Source organism: Alosa sapidissima, chromosome 18 (assembly GCF_018492685.1).
Source record: "Alosa sapidissima isolate fAloSap1 chromosome 18, fAloSap1.pri, whole genome shotgun sequence".
NCBI lineage: Eukaryota > Metazoa > Chordata > Actinopteri > Clupeiformes > Clupeidae > Alosa > Alosa sapidissima.
In genome coordinates, this window is record NC_055974.1 from 14406330 (window position 1) to 14432101 (window position 25772).

The 25772-nt window shown below is 42.0% G+C and overlaps 1 protein-coding gene across 2 annotated transcripts in view; it reads left to right on the forward strand.

Annotated features, from left to right (window-relative positions):
• acadvl (acyl-CoA dehydrogenase very long chain) overlaps nucleotides 1-25772 on the forward strand; it is a 58513-nt gene that overhangs the window by 28491 nt on the left and 4250 nt on the right. For both annotated transcript variants that reach the window (XM_042070526.1, XM_042070527.1), the window contains 6 exons: nucleotides 7710-7814; nucleotides 9436-9522; nucleotides 15098-15160; nucleotides 23666-23767; nucleotides 23860-23957; nucleotides 25222-25294. In XM_042070526.1, coding sequence (XP_041926460.1) covers nucleotides 7710-7814; nucleotides 9436-9522; nucleotides 15098-15160; nucleotides 23666-23767; nucleotides 23860-23957; nucleotides 25222-25294 — 528 coding nt within the window. The remainder of the gene's footprint in view (nucleotides 1-7709; nucleotides 7815-9435; nucleotides 9523-15097; nucleotides 15161-23665; nucleotides 23768-23859; nucleotides 23958-25221; nucleotides 25295-25772) is intronic.

The window sequence follows — 25772 nt, forward strand, 5'->3', positions numbered from 1 at the left end:
ACTGAACCATAACCCTAAAAACCCTAACCAACCACCATCGACCTAAGCACAGTCCGTCACAAACACAAAACAAATGAGTCAGTAGGCTTACCTTTGCTTGCGCCCCAGGAAGGGTAACTTCTCCTTACCCACAACCATTCGCTTGCTCATTCTGCTGCCAAGGACATGTTATGGTTACACTTTACTTGACAGTGTCGACATAAGAGTGACATGACACTGTCATGAACGTGTCATAAACGTTTATTACATACCGCTTCTGTTATTAAGTGACATTCAGTTTTTGTCATAACAAGTTAGGATTAGGGTTAGGTTTAGGGTTAGGTTTAGAGTTAGGGTTGGGGTTATAGGATTAGGGTTAGAGGTTAGGTTCCATGTGTCATGACAGTGTCATGTGTTCATGACCGTGTCATGTCACTATTATGTTGATACTGTTAAGTAAAGTGCTAACCATGTTACTAACCACCTGCCTTAGACTTTGTCCACAAATGCCCAATTCAGACAGCAAGCCAAAAGCAGATCTGGCCACAAACCTTCGTGCACCGATTTCAATAGGCCTTAATCGTGCACTCCAACCTTGCTTGGCTGCCTCCTCCACTATTTCAGTGTATTTTGCTCTCTTCAGATCATTGGCCTCTTCCACTCGGTCTTCCCAAGGAACAGTAAGTTCAATGAAGTAAACTATCTTTTCTGAATCCGACCACAGAATTAAGTCGGGCCTTAGTTTAGTACTCACTATATGCGGAGGTACCGCCATCTGCTGGCCAAGATCAACCTTCATTTCCCAGCCCGTCCATTTTCCAACTGGCCGGTTTTACACGAGGTTTATCCCCCTGACGTATAAAGTTAAGTTAATCTAACCCCTTTACTAGCTGCTAATGAATTGACTTCTCTCCTTTTATCCTCAATTGCCACTGCCACACATTTCAATACCTGGTTATGACGCCACGTATACCGCCCCTGGGTGAGACTTACCTTGAACCCTAATAGGATATGGTGGAGGCTGCCCACACACGAACAAAGTGTGCATTTATCACCCCACCAAACCATTGACTTAAAGGTGCCATGTGTAAGAATTGAGGTAAAAATATCCCAAAAAATGAGCTACACGCATCAAAAGAATGAGAAGAAATAAGGGTGATGATGTCATTAAAAAAATGGTAAAAAAGGTATAGTGCTGCAGAGATATCAACCTGAATTAGCATGCTAAATTACTAGCCACAGCCCGACAGGTGTCATAATACCAGTTTCGGCCATGGGAGGCGGTATGCGGGCAACATAACCGCCAGCCAAACTGCAATAAACGTGTCTCGGTTGTTACTCTAGGGTAGACCAACTCACTTTCTGGAGATGTACTGCCCCCATCTTTTATGGAATGTGGAGTATGAATTGATTTGTTGGCGGACATTACACATGGCACCTTTAAAGGGACACCAGGCAACATTTTCGTGTTAATTACTCATCTTCGTAAGTCTGTATATGGTTAAATGACTCGTTACAGGGCGAATGGACTCTCTCGCCCGCCCCTACTGCCTGTAGGAAGAATATCCCGCTTGCAAGTTCAGTGTATCCTACCCGCCGACCGAAGCAGGCAGGCTAACGAAACGCTAGAGATTATTGCAAATGTGTGTATAATGGCAGAGCTGGCGAAGAAGCAGCAAAACCCTTGACAGAAGACGCAAAGAAAAGGAAAAGAGCTTCAGACCGAGCGAGGGGGAGTTTCGTAGAGAAAAAGCATCAGGCTTGCCTAGTGTCCCTTTAAGTTCTTGGGAGATGGGAGCACATCATATGTACCACCTAACATAAACCTGATCCTACCAGCTTCCATGCCCCATAAATCTTTCCATCTAATCCGTCTTTTTTCCACCCCTTCCCAATTCACCCACTGCCCTTGTTTTGCCTGCGACACTGCCTTAGTACATCTTACAGTCTCCTCCTGTCTATGCATTTCCTACACTACCATTTTCCTCTTTTCTCCCCCCCCCCCGACCATGCTGCACATGGCCCATTATATCCCTATGCCTCAATGCGGATTGAGCTGGCTTAACTGCCTGTTCTGGGTTCCACTTCCTCCCTGCATTAACTGTGGGTGCAACTCTCCTCACCACTGGGTCCTTGGACTGAGTAAGTTACATTTCCAATCTAGCCTACCTTTGACAGAGGAACTTCATAAACTGTCAATGGCCACATTAGCCGAGGCAATAAACCAAACTGCAGACACCACAGCTTGAGCTTACCTGGCAGCCCTGACTTGTCAATTTTTGCAATACCTTGCCTAGTGTCCTGTCTCAAGTCTTCAACCTGTGACTTATCACTGAGGCTTGCATCATACCACCTTCCCAGACTCTTCACTGGTTTCTCCAGAACTGTGGGAATCACCTCTTTATTTATAGCAAACTTCTGATCTATTACCTTCCCTTTAACAATTGAGAGACTCCTAGACTTACTTGGCTTCACCTTCATTCTGGCCCATTGCAGATTGCTATTTAACTTATCCAGCAACCTGTTGGTGCATGGAACGGTTGACGTCAAGGTTGTCATGTCGTCCATTAAAGGCCCTAATCGGGGGAGGCGTGGCCCTCCCTGCAACTTCTCCCCACCCACTACCCATTTTGAGGCCCTAATAATGACCTCCATTGCCATTGTAAAAGCAAGTGGGGAGATGGTACATCTCGAGTTGTTGCCACCCTGTGGTGTACTCAGCTGTAGTAAAACATAGTTGAATATCCAGAAAGTATGCTTTTACTAGGCTTTTAATGCTACCTGGGATTCTGGGATTGTAAGTCATTTTGAATAAAATCATCAGCTAAATGACTAAATGTAAATTCTTGAATGATTCTGAAGTCTGACTACACAAATTCAGATCACACTACATGAACTTGCATATGGTATCACAGGGGCCAATTTTATACATTTTTTTTATTTGTGATTTTTTAAATATTTAAGGACGCTGTTCATGAGTGAAGAATGGTAAAATATGTAACTGTATTAACTGTTAGTTTCTGCTTTCAATCTCTTTTCACCTAACAAAACCCATTTTTGTCGGCCGCCCACGATTCTAAATCTGATCAGACCCCCTTTGTGAGTTTTTCTACCAAATTTGATGATTTTATCACAGTGATCAATTTTCTGCTTAACTACCCCACTAACACTTGAGACTGGAGAGTCTGTTTTTTTATCAGCTTAGTGTCAGACTGACAGTCAGTGTGATTTTCACTTTCTGTTTCTCACCGATCTGTCTGTCTGTCTCACTCATACCCAACTACTGAGACATACAATGTGTATACATGACACCATGAACAAAAATAAATACGTTTTGGATCAAAATATACCAAATGTACACCAAAAATATCGCAAAGAAAAAACACACTCACACTCTCATTGACCATCTGACCAACACAGACATGTACCCATATTATACTGAGGGACATAATAGCTATATTACAGTATAAATAGAGGATTAATTACTATTTTCTTTGTTCTTGTTTTATGTAAATACACACAACCACTCTCTCCCCACACTCATTTTCCACTCAGTCAGTCTGTCAGTTTGTCAGTCTACTGGATCTCTTCCTTTGTGTGTTCTGTGGCTTGTCCTCTGTGCACACTGCGCTCTTCTTGAGAAGTCAAACTCTCAAGTTTTTTTTTAGTGGGGCTATTTCTCTACACCTTTGAACTCACATTTGGGTTTGGTGGAGCAAATCAGCAGATGGTAGCTATTGCTGTGTGTGTGTGTGTGTGTGTGTGTGTGTGTGTGTGTGTGTGTGTGAGATAAGAGGTTCTGTTGTTTGTGTGCACACCCTTAGTACAACATTGCATTCATTTCATTTCTGAATAAATCGATACCCTGGAGAGGCATTTATGAGAAATAAGATCAGTTGCATCTGTCTATTGAGTTAGTTAGTTTGTTTGCTTGTTTGTGTATTTAGGCTATTTTGAAGTTTTTGAAACTAGGTACACATCAGTAACTGTGTTTGGCGATGGTGTACCTATATAACATGGTTTATGAGCATGAGTGGTCTGCAAATAGTGGAAAACTACCAGTTCGCCCTTGAGGCTGAGATTTAGTTGCGTGCTGTAACAGTGTGTGGTTTGAGAGATATTCTGCAGTGCCATCCGCAAGGTTCCATTGACTTGCCAACAACAGTGGGCGAATGGAAAGTGCAGTTGGTGTCATTCCACCGGCTACAGTCATAAACGACTGCATTTACTGTCGCTGTCAGTGGTTCAGGGGACCCACAATGAGAGCAGTCAATATGGATGGGTATTGGCACTGATGTCCTGATTTGATTCAATTATGGTTAATGGTTTGATTCAGTGACCTCAGATTCTGATTGAATATCATTTATCAGTTTTCCAGACTTGGAGAGATGATTGATCCATACATTTTACAAATCGATATTGAATTGGACCAATATTTTACAACCCCAAATCAGAAAAAGTTGGGACGTTGTGTGAAATATGAATAAAAACAATGTAATAATCTGCAAACTTTTATTATCTGCAAAGTTTTATTAGTTGCAAAAAGGTCACAGACAACATATCAAATGTTAAAAGTTGGGACGGGGATAATAAACTGCTGGAAATGTTGTTGTGTAATGATAAAGAAAACAAACGGAGGAATGTTTCACAACTAATTAGGGTAACTGGCAACACGATTGGGTATGAAAAAGAGCATCCCACAGAGGCAGGGTCTCTTAGAAGTAAAGATGTAGGGGTATTCATCAGTGTTGCGCGGTCTGCCTGAAATTAAGCGGTTATGAGTCATAAACAAAATATTTTAATGATATTCGGGTCATTTGCGGGCGGGTCAGTTAAAATTAATTAAATATATATTTTCTACAAATAGGCCTACTTAAAATATCACGAGAAGGCTAGCATCAATACAGTAAAGCATCAATACAGTAAAGTCAACAGTAAAGAAGCAAGACGCGAGTTAAAATAATAAAGACACCCCTTCAGGAAAAGCGATATAGGCTATGGGAAATATTGGGAAAAGTTGTTAACGAAGATTACAAGTTATGGTCTAGGCCTACTTCTTGCGAAGCCATTTAAAAGTATGACAGCCAAAACGGGCAGCCTGCAGGAATAAATGTTATGGCACAGACTACACAGCCATATCTACCGGTGTATATATAGGTTCGCGCATGCATAAAAGTTACCTTAGTTCGTTGTGTTTGTGACTTTAAACAGTGGATGTGCTTTAGTAAAGCTTTGTGCTTCATTCAGCATTATAAACCAGTTCTTACACTAACGTTTTGACCAGCAATGTATCTGTCTTGCCTACCTTGCCTCACCATTTCTGTTTTCAAAAGAAAGATGTATGTCCATGGCCTTCAAATCTTATCCTAGTGTTCTAATCCTTGGTGGTTGCGTGCGTGCTTGCACTCTTATTCTCATTCTCTCTCCTGCGCAAACATTATGTCCTGCATGCCTACTGCGTGTAGTTCTACTGCATAAAGTTTCGCAAATAAATTAGTTTGTTTTACAGAAATGGCCTACTGTCACACTGCATGCAGGCTATAACCAAAAGCACACATTTTGTAAATAAGCGGGTCGGGTCGCGGGTCGGGTATAACTTTGTCCTAATTAATATTCGCGGTCCGAGTTGCGGTCGGGTTGATTAAAATATCGGGCGACCGCGGGCCGCTTGTGACCAAACCCGCGCAACACTGGTATTCATAACTATGTGTAAACCTGTGTTCACAAATTATGAAACAATGTAATTTTAATGCTTATTAACATGGAATTGTGAAGTATTTGGGGAGTTCATCATCTACAGGACATAATATTATTAAAAAAATTCAGAGAATCCAGAGAAAACTGTAAACAAGGGAAAGAGCTGAAAAACAAATTGGATGGCCATGGTCTTTTGGACCTCAGATGGCACTGCATCAAAACCAGACCTGTTTCCAGACCTGTCCATTGTATGGGCTCAGGAAAACCCCTGATAACCATTGTCTATGTGCACAGTTTGATACTCAATTCAAAAACAGTAGCCAAAATTGTAACAGCCAAAGTTGTATTGAAAAATATACCGTCTTATCTGGGCCTGAGCTTGTTTAAAATTGACTAAGGTAACATGGAAAAAGGTCCTGTAGTTAGACCAATCAGAAATTGCCATTCTTTTTGGAAGTCATGGACTCATCTGGGCTAAAGAGGAGAGGGCCTATCCAACCTATCCTTCTATGACAGTGTGGAGGAGCATTAGTGCCTACAGCATGGGCACCTTGCACATTTGCCAAAGCACAATCAATTCTGAATGATGTACACACCTCAAGCATGTCTTGACTCTTTATAAACAAACCTCAAAACAAAAGTGAAATTGAAGTGAAAGTCAATTTTTTGTTAGGCTATGTGATGACCGTATAAATAACGAAAAGAATGCACACCCCCTCCGAGGTGCTGGCAAGGGAAAATAAACTAAGAAAACTTGGTCGCCGCACACTCTATCTCTTATTCCTGTTATTTTAAATCCAACGTTTCGACCTGTCAGCCTTTGTCAAGGAATCTTTTCTTAGGCTATGTGATGACACTATTTTACTGTAGGCCTTCACTATTCAGTTCACCATGCTTACGTTTTCAAAATCAAAGACTGGTTTGTGTTCTTTCTGGAATTAAATGACATTCAGAAGGCCAATGAGAAAGTCCACGTTCCACTTTTTCATATCAACCTAAATTAACGAGGTGCTGGATCAGTCTGGTTCTATTTTAAATAAATCACGCCTCTTTCATAAGGCCGCCTTGATTTCAAACTTGCGCACTGTTGGTGTGACAGACAGAGGCAGGAATGGGAGAATACGCGTAACACAGAGGTGCGTATCTCAAGTGCGTAAAAAAAGCTTATGCACGATTTACGTGTGAATGGGAGAATTCCCCCCTCTATCATTAAATGGTTCAAAACTTAATTCAATGAAATTCATTTTTTGAACTGAAACTGCTCATTGTTTTTTATAGTAGGTCAAGTATAGTAGGTGTCAAGTCATAACTAGTCCTAGATGACTGATTTGTGTTGTTTAGTGCACTTTGGCATTCCCGCCGACTACTACTAATATGCATCTGGGTCACGACATGCTCTGAAATCAGGCACAGGCTTACAGGCCGGGAAATATAGGCCTGTACCCGGGAAATATAGGCGTGTGTGTGTGTGTGTGTGTGTGTGTGTGTGTGTGTGTGTGTGTGTGTGCGTGCCACTGTGCTTTCTGTTTCTCCCACTGTTCTGGCGTTAGGGTCTTCTGTTCAAAGTCATGGATCACCTTTAGTTCTTCAGCTAAACAGGTGTTCACCATTCTGGAAATATACAGTGTGGTCAGAAATATGGTCAAAACTAAATTGATTTTGTACAATCACTACAGTCCAACTATGTCTCGTTCAACCCTCATTATGAGAATGTTTAACCGTGTTACCTGTGCCTCTAACTGTGTGAGAGAGAGAGAGAGAGAGAGAGAGAGAGAGAGAGAGAGAGAGAGAGAGAGAGAGAGAGAGAGAGAGAGAGAGAGAGAGAGAGAGAGAGAGAGAGAGAGAGAGAGAGAGAGAGAGAGAGAGAGAGAGAGAGAGAGAGAGAGAGAGAGAGAGAGAGAGAGAGAGAGAGAGAGAGAGAGAGAGATTACTTTGGCCATTTTCGCACCTACCATATGTGTGTGTTTGTGCTTCTGGTTTTAATGTATCTGTCTCTGTCTTCTCCCCTCCTCTCTGTGCGAATCTCTTATCAGGTGGACCATGCTGCCAACCGCACGCAGTTCGGCAACAAGATTCACAATTACGGCACTATCCAGGAGAAGGTGGCACGCATGGCCATGCTGCAATACGTGACTGAGGTCAGATGGCGTGCCCAGGACAACATATACACACACAGAGCAGATCCTGGTCCATATATGTCATACTGATCCTGAGTCAGCAGTGGTCATATCTGGACCGGCTCTGGTCCCAACTTTCAATCTATGTTGATCACTGGCCATCTTTTAAACTTTTTTACATTGGTTGCACTGGTGCGCCTAAATTATTTATTTAGGTGCACCCTAATTTTAAAATGACAGTATTGATTTGATTTTGGAGGCCCCCACCGCCTTGACACCATCAGTAATATTGAATATTGTGTTATCATTCACATTGGTGGCAATCCTAGACTTTGCTCGACCCTCCACACACACATGGAAAATGATGTCTTGTCATATGTTTCTATTTCATATTTTGGAATTCATAAACTTTATATATTTTGTTAAGAATTTATAGTATATTATGATCTGCATAATTACTAATAGCTAAAAATATATAGTAATTAGAGGAAAATAGTTGCACTTAGTCCAAGGATATATGGATGCAATTCATTATGTTTTCTATGTCATTAGATAAAATAAATGTTCAAAAACTAACAAGTCAAAGAAAATCTTTCTGGGATCATAGAAGAGATAAGTATCTTGCAATGTTCATTTCTATGATTTTGGTGAGCACTACATGAATGATAGACATGATGCGTGAGCTAACGGGATAGTTGCTTTGAAGGAACTCTCAAGAAGTTTGCCAATAGGTTGTGTAGCTTATTTCGGAAATGTCGCAACAGTAGGCCTAAAATTCCATAGATAATTCCATAGATTCCATTAAAATAAATTCCATAGCTTAGGTAGGTTAGCAACACAAACTTGATAGGTGAGGAAGTCAGCAAATCAACTTAACATTAGCCTGCTATTATTTGTTGCTGTGTGGCCACAGCATCACTTCAACTAGCAGCCATGTCTCGCTACTTATCACATGACAGCTGCAGGTTAAAAGCTGTGTATGTGTGAGGAGAAAAGACACAGGCTATGGGAAGCACCGAATGTCATTCTTTAAAGTATCGATAGTAATAAAATTAGGTATTGTGATGTTTCTAATTTCAGAGTATTTTGATACTTTTGTAGTATTGGTGCACTGTGCAACACCAGTCAATAGAAGAAAAACGCTTAGTACATGGAGAGACAGCAGATGTGAGGTAAGTCTAGGCGTCACCCTTATGACATCAGGTGCACCAGTGCGACATAGGAAAAATGTTAGGCGCACCCTTACAAATTTTGGTCACACTCTAGACCCCTGGTTAGTCTTCTCAGCTTTGTATGTTTGTTACAGGAAGAGGATGTGGAAACTGGGCTAACAAAAAAAAAAAAAAAACATTTAATAGCTTCTCTAATATGAATGATATGTGTAGGTTTTGATATGTTGTCAGAGGTTGTGCTTTGTAATATAAAAAATTATAGAGAGAAATGGAAAAGAATTGTCAAAATGTACACTGAATGCTCTGTCACATCATGATGTTATGCCTTTGGTTCCATTTACTTATCACAGTTAAAAGTGAGGTAGTGGTTCAAAACAACTTATTTCTTCTTTCTTTCTTTTATTTAATTGCCTCTGTGTGTGTGTGTGTGTGTGTGTGTGTGTGTGTGTGTGTGTGTGGCTCTCTTACAGTCTATGGCCTACATGGTCAGTGGTAACATGGACAGTGGTGCAGCCGACTTTCAGATTGAGGCAGCCATCAGTAAGATCTTTGCCTCCGTAAGTGACTTTTTGCTTTTGTAGTTCTTGCAACTGGGCACTTTGAAATACAGTACCCTCCAGAATTATTGGCACCTTTGGTAAAGTTGACAAAAAACAGGTATGAAAAATAATCCGTTGGTGATTTATTGTAATCTCACAATGAAAACAATGAGGAAAAATCCCCCCTTGAAGGGAAAATGTATTCTGAGAAAAAGGAAAATCTCATAAAGAAATAAATATTTTTAACAAAAACACATTGCTCACAAATATTGGCACCCCTAGAAAAATATTATATACAAAACCTAACAGAAGTATTTTCCTATCTAAATTCAACTTATTTAAGTTAATCAGAGTGTCTTTGAACTTTCAGAAGTAGTTCATGGCTTTCTTTTTCACTTTTTCAGGTATGAAAATAAAGTGACACAGAGGCTAAATCCTCTAGTCATTTTTCAACATTGGAAAGACAAGAGAATACACTAAATCTAAATAAAAACAAAGCGTGTTGACATTTGTAAGTCAGGGGATTTCTATAAAAACTAGGTACTTTGTTGAAAATGTCTATATTTACAGTTAAAACAATGATTAACAGGTTGTAATCAACTGGAAATGTGGCAAACATGCTTGGATAAAGACCAATGGTTATCTTGCCCCCATTCACATTATGGAGGATGGTAAGAAGGCAAAAAATTCCATAAGAACCACTGTTTGAAAGTTACAGAAAAAGGTATCATCTTGGGGTCACCAAGTCCCCCAAAAAATCTTTAAAAGTGACCTCACTGCTAATAGATTATTTAGAGGGCATACCAGGTAAAGGCCAGTCCAGTCATTTAATTACCAATGTAAACGGTAAGTTACTGAATGGTACATTGACTTTGTCTGGAAGTGTGGTCTATTGTCAGATGAATATTTTACCGGCAGGATCATGACTGTTGTGCCCGACGCGAAACTAAAATGGGGTGGTCTGTAGTAGCTACATTACTCATGGGTGTGGTTTGGTCGTAACGTGCAATAAACCAATCAGAGCGTCATCTCACATTCCCTTTAACAACAGGCACGCTTGTTCCATAGCGGATTGCTATTATGATGGCGGATTTGCCAGGCGCAGGCAGGAACGGTTCACAGCGCTATAGTCAATTGGGAACCGTTTGCTATTGATTTTTCCTCTTGACAAAATGTAATACAGAAATGTCACTTTCCGATGTTTTGGGATCACTCTCACTGAATCACAAGGTTATGAATGCATGGTGATATTTTTGCAATGTAATCTAACATTACCTCACTATAGACAATGCAGATCTGTCAGATAAGCTCTCCTCTCCCGTGCTGCTGCTGGGGCATTTGGGTTAAATGGCATCGGCATGCAGTTCAACATCACGTCTCATTAAGTCCTCTAATATTTCCTTATTTATGTCATCAACACATGATTCGTGGAAATGTGTTCGCTAGATTTATACCTGTTTTTTCACATCGGACACCACACTGATTTCCCTCGTGTAGCAATATTTGTCCTTGTAATTATGTATGGTTTGGAGAAATGGGAACTGCGTCGAATAGATGAGAGGAGCAAAGTGCATTGCGCAACACAGGCGCCCAAGCAAGCGCTCCTGCAGGTGTAAGCTACGGCTGTACCTTACCAACAGGCAACTCAACAACGAGAAACAGTTTCCAAGTTGACCTAACTTTCCAACTCTGCACAGTATCCCATTAACTGCATGACAGTAGGCTATTTACAATATTTTATGTAAAGTAGAGTTTGTAAACACGTTATTATCAACTTAATGCATGTAGATGTACTATATAGGCTACTAAATTTTTAGTTGACCAATACACAAACAAAACCGGGAAATGGACAAATATTATCAAGGCTTTGAATGTTTCCATCTGTGCACAGGGTTTCTGTAGATCGGTGTGCATAGCATTCATTCTTGCAGGCCTGTGGCCATGCATGTGCCCTTAAAATAGCACCTGAATTTGTGCCACTGACTTTAGACCAGGAGGTTCCTGGTCTTTGGCAGAATTGTTTTCTGAAAATGCAAAATATCAACAGGGACCGCTTGCGCCGGAACACGCCCCCTCTTTTCGCCCCCGTGGGCGCACATGTACCTGTGGAGGGAAAATTCCAATATGCGCTGACTGCAAAATAGGAAAGACAAAAGCGCGAGTATACAAAGTCAATTGCGCTGGCGTGCAAGATAGAGCCCTAGGTGTGTTTGGCGTACATAGAAGAACGACTATACTGAAAAATACCCCATACCTAATGAGAGTTATTGAGGAGGAGCTGTGCTATTGTGGGGCTGTTTGTATTCCCAAAGGCCTGGTAGGTACGGTGCATGGTATCATGAACACCAAGAAAAACATTTTCAAAGGAAATCTGTCAATCTCTGCCAAGACATTAAAAGTTGGTCATGATTGGATCATTCATCTGGTCAATGAACCAAAGCAAACGTCCAGATCAAAACAAATATGGTTTACTGAACACAAAATCAAGCTTCGGCCATTACCATTACCAAGAGAAGGAAAGAGGAGAGATAGGTTTCTCCGCATAGTTTGTCTGCCTCTCCACCCTCTCCATGTTTGTGTACTGTCTGTCCACTAGCCACTTTTTACCACTGTCTTACTGCTTCACTGTTTGCATGCTATATTAGCCCATATGCATAACCCCTCCCTCCATCCCACAGCTGGATTGTGGTCACACTTATACCTTTACTTAATATAGTTATATATATATATATATATACCATAAAACTCCAAATAATAGCCCGGGCTTTTATTTTCCCAAATCGCCAAACTGCACCGGCTAGTATTAGAGACAGGCCTTTAATTCCCTTTACACAAAACTTTTCCTCTGCAAAGATGGAAAATATTATCGAATTAATTATTTCAAACACACTGAATGTCTACCTATATGACTAGGCTATCTGATGACAATTACGGATCATCATTCATTTAGTGTTGAGATGTTGTTCATTGAGTGAGATACAGTAAGATCCAAATAGAGGGGATAGCCAGAACAGATGAAACACATTTTAATTAAACGTAATCTACAAAGAGATCGTATCACACTGAAAGTTCATATTTTGTCACTAGCAAATAGCCTATATCGGTCCTTTGTCAAATACAGTTGCATTATCAGCCCTGACCAAAACCGTTCAGGAATTATTTATGCAAAAGTGGAACGTGCTTAATGTTTAATTCTCCCTCCTTTTCGGCACCAATGAAACAGCATGAGAGAGCATGAACCATATGTTTCTCCCGTTTTGTATTTGCCAAATTTGACAACAGTCTACATTCAAATCATAGCCTACTTCCAGGCGCACGGGAACATATTTTTGACCAGGGGTGCTGAATAATAATTGGTAATAAATAATCATTGGTGTCCGACGATTTCTCCCCCAGCATATGATTTGAATTTAGACAGCTAAATACGCCATTTCACCGCCGTGTATGAGTAGGTCTAAGAGTGAGACGTTTTATAATGGCCTGGGCAGCCACATTCCACTGCAACTATGCGCAGCACTTGCCACTCCGACTCATCAATAAAAACTGTGCACGCACACACCAGTCCCATAGAAGCGCACTCAACTTTACATCATTAACCTATTTCAGTTTATATAGCCAGAGAATGTCCGTGGACGGGCTCTGATATAGCCTAGTCTAGGGTATATTCCTTTTCTGACTTCTTTCTCTTTATCGCCATGGCATTTAGAATAAAGAATAACGTTTGCGAACCGTTCTGGTTTTGTTGCCAGCATAAAAACAAGCTTACCATCGGCCTATCCGCAAATTTTAAACACAAGGGATGAATTGAACGATGACGAAGTCGGACATATAGGCATAGTTCATATTGGAAAAAAAGTTATACAATTTGGAACTCTAGCTTTTCCCCACTGCAGTCTTTTAATGCCATCTAATCATATGTCGTGCGCAGTCTGCGCCATACTTAAGCCCAAATCACACCCAAGATTCGCAACGAGATGAGCAGCAACTTGATGCAACATTTTAAAACCTTACAACTGTGACCAGACATGTGAATGCTTTGCGACGGCTTGTAACGACGTGCAACATCTAATTCACACTGCTGTAACCTCCTTTCTGTAACGGCTTTGTGTCATTGCGAATCTTTAAAAAGACGATCTGACGGGTTTTAGAAGATTAAATACAACCCGAAACTAAAAAACAGACCAGGTCTCTACTGGAGACCGGCCTTTAACCCAAACCTGTAGCCACGCCAGGCGTTTAAAAGAGACAGGCATCTCTTAGGGACTCGACGATTATTTTAAGTTTTACGGTATATAGTTTTTCTATAGTTTTTAAAAAAAAAATATATATTACCTTGCCTTCTCTCTTACTGTATGTCCATATTTATTTTATGCTGGTCTCTAGATTTTATTCTTGCACTGTTGCACTGTTGGACTTATTCATTTGCACCAATCAAGTCCCCTGATCTAAACTCCATAAAAAAAACAGTGGGGTTAGTCAAAGAAGAGAATGCAGAAGTGTGGACCTAGGAATCTGGACGATCTGGGGAGATTTGGTAAAGACGAACAGCCTTAAATCCCTTGCTTTGTATTCTCCAACTTTATGGGGTGTCATAAGAGAATGTTACAAGCTGTTTTATTGGCAAAGGGAGGCTTAAGAAGGTGTTACAAGCAGGGGTGCCAATTGTGAGCGACGTGATAAATTTGCTTCCCTTCAAGGTTGGATTTTTCCTATTTTTTTTCATTGTGAGATTACAATAAATCACCAACAGATTATGTATGATACTAGCCTGGGTTTTCCCATGCCACCTTGCGCGTGCGATTTAATTCACGCTGCTAGGCAGCCTGGATACCATGGAGCAAATTTTCGCCTCAGTTAGGGGACCAATCACAAAACGGAGGGAGGGCAGTAAGACGATGACGACACACCGTAGCCGTTATGAGCCACGTACAGACGCATTTGATAGACAATCGTAGCGCCCAATAAACGGCTCTGGGCATTCGTAAACCACGTTTCAAATACGAGAAAATGAATGCCTAGTTCCCAGACCCCGTCTCATTTGAGATGAGGGTATGACGTTAGCCAGGCTAGTATGATACAGGTTTTTAGTCCACTTTAGCAGAGGTGCCAATAATTCTGGAGAGTACTGTAGTTGTGTGTTTGGTTTGGTTGCAGTTGCAAATGTTTGAACTGATAGATTTCCATATGTTCCTTATCATACAAATACATGCAGTTTAATAATTTTTATATATGCATGTTATACTGGTCAAAAATGTAATAATAAAATGGTACCGTGGCGTAAACACATCTAGCATTTAAAAATTACTGCCAAAGGCAACAAAATTGCCTCGTTAAATTTTGAAGGAAAAAAAAATTACTTAAGCCATAAAATAGATGTGTTGTATGTTATCCCTTTTCCCTCTGTGAGCTTAGGGACAGAAGAGTAAAATAGAGTTTTGGTGGTACTGTAATAAGGCACTAATTGGTAAGAGCTGTTTTAAGGAATTGTCTGATGTGATTGCAGTTCCTCGTATTGTGTGTGTGTGTGTGTGTGTGTGTGTGTGTGTGTGTGTGTGTGTGTGTGTGTGTGTGTGTTTGTTTGTGTGTGTTGCAGGAGGCTGCTTGGACTGTGACTGATGAGTGTATTCAGATCATGGGAGGAATGGGCTTCATGAAGGTGGGTGATCAACTCTTCATGGTATTGCACAACTGGTGCCCAAAAACACTGGTTTTATTTTGCAATATACTGATGACATCAGCAATTGTTCAGCCCTGTGCCGCTGGGCGCTGTGGCACAAGCAGCTGCGGCGTCCGTACCATATTTGGCTCCAAGCACCCACGGGACCACGGGTTCAAATCCATCCCACGGTCGTTTCCCGATTCCACCCCATCTCTCTCTCCCACTCACTTCCTGTCACTCTTCATTGTCCTATGAATGAAGGCAAAAAGCCCCAAAATATACTTAAAAAACATCTATCTTGTTTTAGGACTTAAGTTAGACAAGCACATGAACTACAGAACAGACAAGCATAATGAATCACAAAAGACCCCTTTGTAATTTATGGGTGGGTTCATTCTTCTTGGTCTGCAGCCACTTACTTACCTCTTACTAAATGAAATGCTATGTTGAGAAAGTGACTGATCACTCGCACACAGTCATATTTCCAAAAGTCCCTTGCATGATGGAGGAAGTGAAGAAACCCTATTTCAAAGCCTGCCATAGGGCTCGCTAAATCGCTAGAGGTTCATCATGATGGTTTGTCTTTTAGAGGGTGTAGGTGTTAATAGAAGAGGTTCTAATCGGGTTGTGACCGTGCACTTGAAAACCACGGGGGCGGTGGTAGTGTAGTGGTTAACTCATTGAGTGCCAAAAACTTAATATTAAGTTTTTCCTTCTCATGCGTTGAGTGCCAAAAACGTAATATTAAGTTTTTAGCTTTTTTTTTTTAATTACGAAACTAGACACTCTAACACACCTTATATGTGATTTTGGGAACTCTGTGATGAATGGAAATGAAATATATGACGATCGAAAATGCACAATCTGGACATTTTATCATAACTCGGTTGCCGCTTTGGGTCGAATCAGTGACGCATGCACGTCATCTCAAAACCAGGCCATTTTCGTGGGTCTATCACTAGGTGGCAGTCTCGCCAGGTCTCGCTGATCACTTCCCGGAAAGTTTACAGGCAATACTTAATATTTCATGAAAGACGTTATATCTTCATTTCTAGAAAAAAACAGCGATTTTTATGAAAAGTAGCCACTGTTTAGCTTGGGATTTCTCAGGAACAGAGGCGTGTAGAAATACACGGTTTGCACCCACTGAGAGCTTAAAGTCTCACCTTTTAAACGAGCCATTGTATGTGTTCATAGCTATAACACAGAATATGCTGTGGTTGTACAAAAATCATCAACAATGGTCTAGATTGCTGGCACTCTAGGACAAAGCTTCCGAAAACAGCTTGGCATTCAATGAGTTAAGGAGCTGGGTTAGCATGATATACTGGTTAAAGTTCAAAGTCAAAAAGGTAATAATTAAATGTCAACGTGGCGTAAACACATCTGGCATTTGAAAATAATGCCGAAGGCAACAAAAGAGCCTCATCTTAAATTTTGAAACTAAAAAAGTAGAATAGATTTGCTATATTTTATCCCTTTTCTCCTTCTGTGAGCTTAGGGACAGAAGAGTAAGAGTTTACTAGATTAGTGAAATAGACTTTAGTAAGATACATAATGATATTTATGATGATTAATGAAGAATAAAACTGAAGGGAGGACATACACATCACCAAGACAGTATGTGTTGGGTGCGGAGTCGGGAAAAAATATCAAATCTAAAAACATAAAAGCAGTCTGAAGAAGAGCAACACTATGCACATTATTACATTAATACACAGGATTAGATGTTAAAATCCCTTGTGCCAAAATCCAAGGTAAAAACACACTCAGAAGCCCCTGCTCAAGTTTAACTTTAAAAAGCACACTACCCATAAATCCGCCAACAAATGGTCACAAGCACAATACAAATGGCCCATCCAACAGCAGTATATAGTATGCGGCATGTCATTGGGGTTATCAAGTGGGCACCCTCATTCACCGATGTTTCGTTAAGTTAGGCCCACGACACCTCATGAAGGCTTAACAGTGAAACCAGCGTCCTGGAGACACTCCCCTCCATGCTGCCACCATATTACCACATTGAAATATCCAGTACCACAAAATACTCTTAACCAGCCCAGGCATGGTCAAGGTTGGCTAGGTTGGTCCGTCCCGTTGATGTGGACTGAACCATCGCCATAAAAAACCCTGGCCAACCAACCATCAACCTAGGCACAGCCCATCCCAAACACAAAACAAATTAGCCAGTTAGCTTAGCCAGTTAGCTTAGGCCCCATCACAAACACAAAACAAATTAGCCAGTTAGCTTACGCCCCATGCTGCCACCATATTACCACAACAAACATCCAAATACCCTTAACCAACCTAGGCATGGTCTAAGTTGGCTAGGTTGGTCCGTCCCGTTGATGCGGACTGAACCATAAACCATAAAAAACCTTAGCCAAGTACCATCAACTAGGGATGTGACGCTCGAAGCTGACGTTTCGAAACAGTGTCGAGCTTCCGAAACGCAAGTGTTTCGAACAGTGTTTCGAAGTGTGGTTCAAAACGCCCATGTCACGTGACCATGGCTTAGTGAGGCTTCGTGGTGTTTCAATTTGGTTTGGACAGGTGGCACACTTGCCGCGCGAGCCAATTACCCGAGTAAACACCTGTTTGATCTAAATGACAAAGTCCCAGAATGCTTAAAAGTCATTCAAACACATCCTATCTTTGTGGTTTTTTTGTGAGGAGAGAGATTTTAAGAGATATAGCGACATAGAGACATATAGAGATATAGCGATTTATAGTGCATTCTTGTGATTGATAGGTTAGTGATATAGATTAATTGACAGGCTAGAGACAGACAGTAAGCGATAGTTTAGATAGATATAGTCTAGTGACGTTAATATTTAGATAGTAGCAGAAGTAAACAAAATATATGACTGATGCCTTTATTTCAAGAACAGCTGACCCTTTGAAATACTGGCAGGAGAGGAGAGTGGTTTATCCAAACCTAACTGTGATGGCAAAAAAATATTTGTGCATGCCATCAACAAGTGTGCCTTGTGAAAGAATTTTTTCCAAGGCTGGGGAGGTTTATTCAAAAACAAGAAACAGATTAAATGCCAAGACGGCAGAACAACTGTTATTCCTAAATAAAAATGTATGTTGACATACAAAAAATGTGTTGTTTATTTTTCCCATGTTGTACCTGATTAGTCTAACCTGCTTCACATGTATCCTTTATTTCCCTACAACATGTTCCCAAAAAAAACCCTGGGCCATAAGCATAGCCTACATTTTTAAAACCATTGTAGCATTTTCCTCTCCAGCATATTCCAAAGGATAATGTACTATGAAACTGAAATAACAAAACATCTAACTGGCAGATATAAAAATGTTCTAGTTACTGAACGCATATACTAGTCTGAAATTTCTAAGCACCAGCAGGGAGTCGAACACCGGCCGCTCCGGCCGAATGCAAGTGTGTTAACCACTGAACCACGTGGCTGTGGACGAAATCTTGCGTTCCATGTTGGCTATTTATATTCTTCGTCTGAAGCAGTTGTGCTTCACGGTCAAAATGTGATGTTAGCAAAACTGGCCACTAGATGTCACCATGGAGTTACGTGTGTCGGATTGTTTCGAAACCTCGACACATTCGTTGTTTCACAAAGCCTCGTTCTGCCCATCCCTACCATCAACCTAGGCACAGTCCATCACAAACACAAAACAAATGAGCCAGTTAGCTTACCTTAGCTTGCGCCCCAGGAAGGGTAATTTCTCCTTACCCACAACCATTCGCTTGCCCGTTCTGCTGCTAAAGACATGTTACTAACCACCTGCCTTAGACTTCGACCACCAATGCCCAATTCAGACAGCAAGCCAATAGCAGATCTGGCCACAAACCCACGTGCACCGATTTCAATAGGCCTTAATCGTGCACTCCAACCTCGCTTAGTTGCCTCCTCTGCTATCTCAGTGTATTTAGCTCTCTTCAGCTCATTGGCCACTTCCACTCTGTCTTCCCAAGGAACAGTGAGTTCAATGAAGTAAACTATCTTCTCTGAATCCGACCATAGAATTACGTCGGGTCGTAGCTTAGTACTCACTATATGTGGAGGTACCGCCATCTGCTGGCCAAGATCAACCTTCATTTCCCAGCCCGCCCCATTTTTCAACTGGCCGGTTTTACACCTGGCCTTCGCGGAACAAGGTTTATCCCCCTGACGTACAAAGTTAATTTGCCTTACCCCTTTACTAGCTGCTAATGAATTGACTTCTCTCCTTTTATCCTCTATTGCCGCTGCCACACATTTCAATACCTGGTTATGACGCCACGTATACCGCCCCTGGGTGAGACTTACCTTGCATCCTGATAGGATATGGTGGAGACTGCCCACACACGAGCAAAGTATGCATTTATCATCCTCACCAAACCATGGACTTAAATTCTTGGGAGATGGGAGCACATCATATGTAGCACCTAACATAAATCTGATCTTACCAGCTTCCATGCCCCATAGATCTTTCCATTTAATCCGTCTTTTTTCCACCCCTTCCCAGTTCACCCACTGCCCTTGTTTTGCCTGCGACACTGCCTTAGTACATCTTACAGCCTCCTCCTGTCTATGCATTTCCTCCACTACCATTTTCCTCTTTTCTCCTGCAGAAGCCTTACTCCACAAGGGTTTACTTGCACCCACCCCTAGACCCCCCCGCCCGTGCTGCACATGGCCCATATGCTTCCCTATATCCCTACTGTATGCTTCAATGCTGATTGAGCTTGCTTAACTGCCTGCTCTGGGTTCCACTTCCTCCCTGCATTAACTGTGGGTGCAACTTTCCTCACCACTGGGTCCTTGGACTGAGTAAGAATCAATTCCAATCTAGCCTTAGCACACTTAAATTCCTCTGTCAGACTAGATATTGGCAACTCTACAATACCCTTCCCATACAAGGCTACACTGCTTAAGCAGCGTGGGACTCCGAGCCATTTTCTGACAAAGGAGTTGATCATTTTTTCCAACCTCTCTACCTTTGACAGAGGAACTTCATAAACTGTCAATGGCCACATTAGCCGAGGCAACAAACCAAACTGCAAACACCACAGCTTGAGCTTACCTGGCAGCCCCGACTTGTCAATACCTTGCCTAGTGACCTGTCTCAAGTCTTCAACCTGTGATTTATCACTAAGACTTTCATCATACCACCTTCCCAGACTCTTCACTGGTTTCTCCAGAACTGTGGGAATCACCTCCTTATTTATAGCAAACTTCTTATCTGTTACCTTCCCTTTAACAATTGAGAGACTCCTAGATTTACTTGGTTTCACCTTCATTCTGGCCCATTGCAGATTACTATTTAACTTACCCAGCAACCTGTTGGTGCATGGAACGGTTGACGTCAAGGTTGTCATGTCGTCCATGAAAGCCCGAATCGGGGGGAGGCGTGGCCCTCCCTGCAACTTCTCCCCACCCACTACCCATTTTGAGGCCCTAATGATGACCTCCATTGCCATTGAAAAAGCAAGTGGAGAGATGGTACATCCGGCCATGATTCCTATCTCAAGTTGTTGCCACCCTGTGGTGTAATCAGCTGTAGTAAAACATAATTGAATATCCAGAAAGTATGCTTTTACTAGGCTTTTAATGCTACCTGGGATTCTGAAATAATCAAAGGCCTCCCACAACAGACTATGCGGCACAGACCCAAAAGCATTAGCCAAATCCAAGAACACAACGTGCAGGTCTCTCTTCTCACGCTTTGCTAATTGAATTTGGTGCCAAATCATGCTGGTATGCTCTAAGCACCCGGAGAAGCCAGGAATTCCAGCTTTTTGTACCGTGGTATCAATTAGTTTATTCCTTTCAAGGTAATTTGTCAGTCTCCGTGCCACCACACTGAAGAAAACCTTCCCTTCAACATTCAGTAGACTAATTGGCCTAAATTGATTAATCTCCACTGCGTCCTTTTCTTTGGGAATAAATATTCCCCCAGCCCTCCGCCAAGCCTTGGGAATACTCTGCTTTTTCCAAACTATCTTCATTAATTGCCATAAAAATCTTAAAACATCTGGTGCACTCTTATACAACCGGTAGGGCACTCCATTAGGTCCCGGGGCTGAAGAGGCCCTTGCACTTTTTATTACTTCTTGCACCTCTTTCCACCTTGGTGGACTATCGTCGCATTGGCTACTTAATTCACCAATAGGTGGGATATCAGCAGGAAGTACCATCTCTCTGAACCTCTCCCTATCTTTGTGCACTCCCTCTAAATACTCCTCAAGCTTCTGCTTAGGTTCCAAAAGACTACTACTCTTCTGCATTACGAATAAAGACTTAACAAACTTAAATGGGTCTTTATAGAATGCTAGTCGAGCTCGTGATTTCTTCTTCCTATTTTTCCTAATATTTTCAGCTCTTCTTAGCACTGCCAACCGCTCCCTGACATCTGCCTGTAGACAGTCAATACCTTCCTTCTCATCATCTGTAGCTTTTCTCCACTGCTTCTTAAGCTGCCTCCTCTCCTTGATAAGTTTATCTATCTCCTGCTGGCGCCTAGATTTAACTACCTCATGTTGCCGTTTTGTCCTTATCTCAATAGTCCCAAATCTTTCCTTACCATAGCTATAAATAATGTCTCCCATTTTCTCTAATTTGCTTTCAGCCGTCCCCTCGAGCTGACCCAGGATACTGACCAAATCACTATTAACATCTTCCCACATTCTACATTCTGCTGCGCCTGGCCATCTAACCCCAGGCCTATGACCATTAATCTTCTCCCTCCTTGGCCGACTGGCCTCTCTTTCTGCCTCAGTGCTAGAACTTTCCTCAACAACAGGGGTACTGATGTCCTGCGAACTGTGGGTTTCTTCCTGTCGCTGAACTTCAACCGACTGACTTGATGCATTTCTTAAGAAATAGCTATCAATGCGGGGACCCTGTGTTCCCTCTACCAAGCACTTCTTTTTCCCTTGATGAATTTTCAGGCCCTTTAGACTTGTAACCTTCTGCCAACCACACACACACATCTGCAGCTTTTTCTCAGTTTTCTCTGAACTAGTGGCTTCCACAAACATGTTTTCCTTACTCGTAATCAAATTCGTTCCAGGGTCAGTAACCATGTCTATTACAAGTGAGTTATCTTCCGCCCCTGCTCTCGCTGACTCTAGGGGTATTTTTTCATTATGTTGTACTGTAGCTTAGTAGGGTGCAGCCCATAGCTTAGTAAAGCCTGGGCTACTGCCACAATGAGCTGCTAACCCATTGTAGCCCCGGCGGGGTCTATTTCCTCCTGTCAGCCGTCTTTCCGTGCTGTCACAAGGTCTTTCCCTCAGCTGCCCTATTCACAGCAGTCACTAGCCTACGCTAGCTTCAGCATTACATTAATACACAGGATTAGATGTTAAAATCCCTTGTGCCAAAATCCAAGGTAAAAACACACTCAGAAGCCCCTGCTCAAGTTTAACTTTAAAAAGCACACTACCCACAAATCCGCCAACAAATGGTCACAAGCACAATACAAATGGCCCATCCAACAGCAGTATATAGTATGCGGCATGTCATTGGGGTTATCAAGTGGGCACCCTCATTCACCGATGTTTCGTTAAGTTAGGCCCACGACACCTCATAAAGGCTTAACAGTGAAACCAGCGTCCTGGAGACACTCCCCTCCATGCTTATTAACAGGAGCTGTTTTTGGTGTCTGCGATTTTCTCTCGCATTAGTGAAGAATACCTGCCTGTAAGGCTAAAAGATTGTGTGAGCCCTGCACTGCAAGATGGTGTGAGAGATTAAAACCCGGTGTTGGTTGGTTTGGTTTCGCTGTGCTAGTCTTGCAAGTTCACATGCTAAAAGGACCGAAAATGAATTTTTGTAATGGGTGTCTTCTGGGGCAAGCACACACCGCGTGCATCCCCCGCCAGGCTCCTTACGAGGGCCCTGCAGGCAGCACAGAAAGGCCCACACAACTAAACCTCACTCTCAGCCGAGTTCCCATCAATGGCCTCAGCAATGAAGAAGTGAGCACCAGAGGCTAAATGAGTCAGCACATTTATTTTCAGTTGTGAGAAAGATGCTCTTGTCTCGTAGTGCAGCGACTTCCTCTTCTGTGTGTGTCTCTCTCTCTTTCTCAGTGTGTGTGTGTTTGCATGAGACCCCTGCATTTATTTGTTTGTTTGTTGTTATTTTCCCTCTGCTTTTTGTGTCATGCATGTATAAGATCTAAGAACAAATTCAATCAAATTCAGGGACCAAAACGGCAATAGACTGGAATATGCATTTACAGCTAAATGTCTTTGGTGGCAGCTTCGCTATGTCAAAATGAATCACTCTTTCAGGCCATTAACTAGGCTCAAAAAATCATTACATATCTATGCTACTATGGACAGGGTAGTCCACAGATGTTGAGATCAGCAGTTATTCCAGCCATGGCGATGCAAGTGTATTGCGTTCAGAAGTATAAGAAATTATAAGAAGTCATAAGTCAGCCGACCAAGGGGTGAAGACGTGTTTACACACAGTCCATCGGTGATTAGTGAAATGTTGACATGTTGGTGTCATTCTGCCTGCACAGGATGCGGGTGTGGAACGAGTCATGAGGGACCTGAGAATTTTCCGGATCTTCGAGGGTACTAATGACATCCTGCGGCTCTTTGTGGCTCTCAACGGTTTCCAGGTGCTGCCAGTTATTCAGACCTCCAAGATTGCCTAACAAGTGTGTCAGAATTATTGATAATATGCAGTAATGTGTGATTTCCTGTCGGACAGAATGCCGGTAACCAGCTGAAGAGTTTGCAGAAAGCGCTGAAGAACCCCTTTGGAAATCTTGGCGTGCTGACGGGCGAAGTCTCCAAGAGGGCAAAGCGGTGAGGATGTCCGCGGTACTCCATTTCTGAACGGAATTCTACACTTTGACACATGTTCACATCAAAGCATACGGCTATTACTAATTGTTCCTCTGCTTCCTCCCACTCTTTGCTTCAAGGAGCAAAGCACTGAGCAAAATCTGCTAGTAAAAGTCAAGCTAAAGCTTGTGTGACCTGTGGAAACATTGCGCTCACCCACTCAGTTCACGTGCAGCGGACTGCTCGATGCTCGATACTCGATGCAACCCTTTGCCAGTTGCGCCTCAATTAAATTAGGGCCCTTTGTCTTTCTCTTTCTCTCTGTTAGTCATTTTGTTGCTGTGTTTCATTTTGTTTAGATTTTAGCATTCAGACACTTTCACTCCGCTCAGAGCTCAGCACTTAGGCTTTTAGGATTTCTGTGGCTACATTACAAAGAGTGCTTACAGAATGTCTGTGGCTACATTACAAAGAGTGCTTACAGAATGTCTGTGGCTACATTACAAAGAGTGCTTACAGAATGTCTGTGGCTACATTACAAAGAGTGCTTACAGAATGTCTGTGGCTACATTACAAAGAGTGCTTACAGAATGTCTGTGGCTACATTACAAAGAGTGCTTACAGAATGTCTGTGGCTACATTACAAAGAGTGCTTACAGAATGTCTGTGGCTACATTACAAAGAGTGCTTACAGAATGTCTGTGGCTACATTACAAAGAGTGCTTACAGAATGTCTGTGGCTACATTACAAAGAGTGCTTACAGAATGTCTGTGGCTACATTACAAAGAGTGCTTACAGAATGTCTGTGGCTACATTACAAAGAGTGCTTACAGAATGTCTGTGGCTACATTACAAAGAGTGCTTACAGAATGTCTGTGGCTACATTACAAAGAGTGCTTACAGAATGTCTGTGGCTACATTACAAAGAGTGCTTACAGAATGTCTGTGGCTACATTACAAAGAGTGCTTACAGAATGTCTGTGGCTACATTACAAAGAGTGCTTACAGAATGTCTGTGGCTACATTACAAAGAGTGCTTACAGAATGTCTGTGGCTACATTACAAAGAGTGCTTACAGAATGTCTGTGGCTACATTACAAAGAGTGCTTACAGAATGTCTGTGGCTACATTACAAAGAGTGCTTACAGAATGTCTGTGGCTACATTACAAAGAGTGCTTACAGAATGTCTGTGGCTACATTACAAAGAGTGCTTACAGAATGTCTGTGGCTACATTACAAAGAGAGCACTTATGTCTGATCTCATCCCACTATTCCCTCTACAGGAAGGCAGGGCTGGGAACAGGGCTGACTCTCCAGGGAACCGTCCACCCCGACTTGGCTCACAGCGGAGACTTGGTGAGCCATCGTTCCTGACTGCCATTGTGAGATTAACAAGCTTTAAAGAGCAGTTCCACAACTGATTTTGTTTTTTCATTGTCCATTTTGGGGAACTGCAACACTCAATCCACTCAGGTTAGGAAGTTGGAGAACCTAATTGTTCCCCTGCCAGGGTAGCAGTTTCAGCTTTATGGCACATTTCAATATTGTTTCATCCAATTCTGAGTAAGGATATTCAAGCCAGGTGTGGTTTCGCTGCCAATCACCAGTGATTTTTCTTGTTTGAAAGTAGTGGTTTCATCCAATACGGAGTAAGGATATTCAAGCCAGGCCTGTCCAGGCGCGGTTTCGCTGCATTCATATGCTAATTAGAGCCATTAGCACTCCGTGAGCTCTCCACATACATCATAGTAAGGTTCCGACAATATATGGCACAGACAAACGCGACCTTCGCAGGTTGCAAATTGTCATTAACTGCCGAAAATTAGTGAGATCT